Genomic DNA, 4739 nt, shown 5'->3' with positions numbered 1-4739 from the left:
AGTCTACGAACCCACATGTATGATAGGTTAAGATTACATCAAAGGTACAGGTACAGAAGTTTGGTGAGATAATATTGTGAGTGACAACAAAATTACCCATCTAAATATTGTCGGTATAATTAAGAACATAGTCTCCCATGAGAGCCTTAACATGGAGTAACTGGCCAGCTCACAAAATATTTGGCTCTGGGTGCAGAGATGATAAAGGATGTAAGTATGCTCTCTCTAATTCTCTCTTTCTCTCTCTCTGAGGACCTGAGCCCTAGGACCATGCCTCAGGACTACCTGGCATGATGACTCCTTGCTGTCCCCAGTCCACCTGGCCGTGCTGCTGCTCCAGTTTCAACTGTTCTGCCTGCGGCTATGTTACCCTGACCTGTTCACCGGACGTGCTACCTGTCCCAGACCTGCTGTTTTCAACTCTCTAGAGACAGCAGGAGTAGTAGAGATACTCTTAATGATCGGCTATGAAAAGCCAACTTACATTTACTCCTGAGGTGCTGACTTGCTGCACCCTAGACAACTACTGTGATTATTATTATTCTACCATGCTGGTCATTTATGAACATTTGAACATCTTGGCCATGTTCTGTTATAATCTCCAGCTGGCACAGCCAGAAGAGGACTGGCCACCCCTCATAGCCTGGTTCCTCTCTAGTTTTCTTCCTAGGTGTTTGGCCTTTCTAGGGAGTTTTTCCTAGCCACTGTGCTTCTACACCTGCATTACTTGCTATTTGGGGTTTTAGGCTGGGTTTCTGTACAGCACTTTGAGATATCAGCTGATGTAAGAAGGGCTATACAAATACATTATATTTGATAACTCCAAGCCAGGTGAACCTTCACCAGGTGTTTTTCACTTAGTCATCCCACCTAGTGGATGACAGGTCCCTCACCCCTTCACACCTGCCCACACACCACCCATTTGACAAATGATGTATGACCACACTCTCCTGCCCACCCCTCCTTTAAAAACCCAGTTAATTGCTTCACTTTGTTCTGTCACTTACTTTCCTATTTGCGTTCTGGACGAGTGTTCATAGCTGGCTCTCTTTGCGCGCCTGAGATTGATTTATGGCGCGTTCAGTATAACCTTATCTGTCTCTCCTTCTTTGCACTCCTCAAACTGCTTTTCAGGGAGAGATGAAAGCTGGGAGTGATGTGTGAGGTCCTTTCACTGAAGGCAAAGGGAATGGAAGCCTTGCTTTAATTAATCACACCAATGGCAAATTCAATTGTGTTTCTCATGCCTGCTCTCCATTCAAAAAGCCAGAAAGAAATGTTCATACTGTATACTGTCCTGGATCTACTAAACATATGGCCAGTGGGAAGTGGACTTATATTAACAGAAGTACAAATTTAAGGTCTGAAAAAAAGTGGCAAAGTTTGATTTTGGAGTGTCATGTCCCTTTAACATCTTGTAAAATGCCTATGCAGTGAATCCGAACGTCTTGAAATCCCATACGATATTTCTCAAGAACTGCAAATGAATGTAAGCCTTTGTTCAAATGTTAAAAGTCAGAAAACAAACCTTGAGCCTTTGAAAGATCAAGTCTACTTGGTGAAATTAACGTCACAATCCTGTTGGTAAAGCAAGAGACTGACATTATGGTATTTGCCAAGGGTAATATGTTTGATTCACAGTACTGGTTGGACAGCAGTGTAATCCAATATGACACCAGCTTGCTTGCACCAATAGATGGCACTCTGGTAGCATCGAGCATTCTGAGATCAGTAAGGTTGGACACATTTAACAGTAGATGTGAGTCCTACAGCAAATACATTTGAGGTTAATGAAGTGTAGGCAGAGAGGAAGAGGCTAAGAGAGAGGATGTACTCTGCTCAAATTCTGCCCACATTAAGCAGATCATTAATTATTAAGCAAGTGAGGAGATTTTGTATGGGGGGCAATGAGAGTTGAATTTAGTCAAGATAAAAATATTGCTATTTTGATAAGTGTCACTTATTTGATCTAATAGAAGTTTTGTACTGCTTGGCTTGTTACGAGTGTACAGATATACTGTGATGCACATGATATCCTGGCAACTTTGGGGACAATAAGTAGACCAGAGCCAGCTGTTCCCTCGCTCATGTGAGCATGCCAGATATAGAGTAGTACAGTATGAGTCACATTAACCATAAAACCTAGCGGTCAAATAGGGAAATGGTTCCAATCGTTTTTCCAACATTCAATTTTCCCATAGGGGATTTTAGAAACACTTAAAATAAAAGCTGTGTTTAGTGTAGGCTTACCCTGGCCGTGACATTTTGATAACCATGTAAATCTCTCTAGGTTTAGGACAAGGTGACTTTTAGCAATGTATTCACCTGCGTTTATCCCCCCAAAGAAAATGCTAATTAGCTGCTAATACGCTATCAGAAAGAACTACAAATGCAATGATGATTTACACGAGACTGCCAAATCGAGGAAAAGGTAAGAATCTCTGGATTAACTATCTAATCAGTGGAAAAAGTACCCAGTTGCCATACTTGAGTAAAAGTAAAGATACCTTCATAGAAAATGACTCAAGTAAAAGTCACCCAGTAAAATACTACTTGAGTAAGAATTCCTTATATTAAGCAGACAACACAATTTTAGATTGAAAAAAAATGTATGGATAGCCAGGGGCACTCTAACACACTTCAACACAATTTACAAATGAAGCATGTGTATAGTGAGTCGACCAGATTAGAGGAAAAAGTGCATGAATTGGACCTTTTTTCCAGCCCTGCTAAGCATTCAAAATCTGAGTACTTTTGGATGTCAGGGAAAATGTATGGAGTAAAAAGTACATTATTTTGTTCAGGAATGTAATAAAATAAAATAAGTAAACCAAAATTCTATAAATGTAGCAAATTGTTAGTCTTTACTTGGTCTAGCAGTTTAATTTTTCCTAGTAATAAAAAACCCGATCTCAAAACATAATGGACATTTATTTGAAGGATAAACACTGGACAGTGGGGGGGGCATAACCAAATAGTAATTCAGAACAGTGATGTCATGGATAAGTAAATGTACTGGATTACAAACACAACTTACATGTTTTGCCCTTAAAAAGTGCATAAAGTCACCGATTTGCTCACCAATGGTATGGTTGGCTCCTCAGACAAAGGTAGTTTGCAAAGGAAAGTTTGTCCGTTAGGATCTTAACCAACCGGATCCCTGTTTTTTCTGACACTTAATCAAACTGCTTCATATTTCAGCTCTTTGATCACAGAATGACAGCACCATGCCCTGGGATCAGAATTGTCTTAGCTCGGGGGCTGATGAGTCCACTCTGGGATGGTGGAGCGGATTTAGAGGAAAAGTCTGTGGCCATGACCACAGGATACTTTTTCCATAGGGTACAGCACCTCTGCTCTGGTGTCGTGAAACCACACTCTGGGCTGTTCTACGTCTGCTGGCGACAGGCTGAACTACAACAGGCTTATAGTAGCCTCGATTGTCCACTTTCTCTGAGTACTCAAACTGACTAGGGGCTACCATTACATTTGGTCGAGGCACAGAATTCTTGACCTGCTCAAAGTTGGGCTTGTGGCTGCTAACAAATTGTCCCTTGGGAGTGTAGACAGAGGAGTCAGCCAAACTGAGATCAGAACCGTGATGGTTCAGTGTAGATGGTTTGGGTTGAAAGCCTCTGGGGAAGACTTGTCCATAGGCCCAGTCATTTGGATATCCAGCCCCTTGAATTTCACCATTGTGCGGAAGGATAGGATCAAACTCAGCCTCTTTGGGACCATAATTATTTTCATAGTGGGTTTTTATGGGATCAAAACTTCTATGGCGTGTTGGTCGAAGATGGTAAGGGACAAACTGGGTCCTAGGGAGATCCAAACCCAGGGAAGCTGCTCGGGCTAAAGTGAAAAGACAGCAACAAAACAGAAATGTTAGTGTATGTATCTTAAGCCAAAATATGGCATTAAGCGACAACATTTAGGACACGCAGAGTACCTCTTGCCGTGTTGGCACACCAGGAACCTCCAGCAAAGACAGAGCTAATCAAAAAGACACTGCAAGAGAAAGAAATTCAATAGAAATACATGATCTAATAAGATTTTAAAAAATTCAAGAGCCACAAGTTTTACCTTAGATATATGGGCAGAGCTCGATGCATTGTTTCTGTGGTATGGACACAAACTACCTGATGACCAAATGATTCAAGTACCTTACACCCACTTGACATATGTAGCCACTCTGAGCCTCAAACCTTGTCTGTCTTGATTAACTAATTACCGAAAGCTGGTTGCCATGGAAACCAAACCCAAACATTTAATTTACTCAACCATTAGGCAAATTGCTTTATTACACGAGCTGATTAGATAGAAATGTCTGCTCAGCGGCAGCATTGTGGTGGTTTAACCCATCAATATTAAACAGTGTTCTATATATGTGATTTAACCGTCCATTTTTGTTGCATGCAAGTAAGCTGTAAAATATGAATTCAATAGATCTTTAGGTAGATGGGAAAAAATGATACAAATAATCCGATAAAAAATTATCATTATTACAGACTATGGCTGTGTTTACACAGGTAGCCCAATTCTGATATTTTTTCCACTAATTGGTCTTTTGACCAATCACATCAGCTCTTTTCCCATGAGATCTTTTTCAGAGCTTATCTGATTGGACAAAATAACAATTCGTGGAACAAAATATAAGAATTGGGCTGCCTGTCTAAACACAGCCAAAGCGTCTCAGCTGAACTAGGATCAGTTTGGCTTTTTATTTCATAATGAATAAT

At 40.7% G+C, this 4739-nt stretch overlaps 1 protein-coding gene across 1 annotated transcript; it reads right to left on the bottom strand.

The window, feature by feature from the left end:
• Positions 1–2910: 2910 nt before the first annotated feature.
• Positions 2911–4216, bottom strand: LOC109901490 (uncharacterized). Its single transcript, XM_020497490.2, has 3 exons — positions 4084–4216; positions 3950–4008; positions 2911–3852 (listed from the first exon to the last, which is right to left on the bottom strand). The coding sequence occupies exons 1-3, from the start codon at positions 4179–4181 to the stop codon at positions 3239–3241; spliced, it is 771 nt and encodes a 256-aa protein (XP_020353079.2). The 5' UTR covers positions 4182–4216; the 3' UTR covers positions 2911–3238.
• Between the last annotated feature and the right edge of the window lie 523 nt (positions 4217–4739).

Source organism: Oncorhynchus kisutch, linkage group LG13 (assembly GCF_002021735.2).
Source record: "Oncorhynchus kisutch isolate 150728-3 linkage group LG13, Okis_V2, whole genome shotgun sequence".
NCBI lineage: Eukaryota > Metazoa > Chordata > Actinopteri > Salmoniformes > Salmonidae > Oncorhynchus > Oncorhynchus kisutch.
The sequence above is the reverse complement of the archived record's forward strand: the minus strand, read 5'-3'. Positions and strand labels throughout refer to the sequence as shown.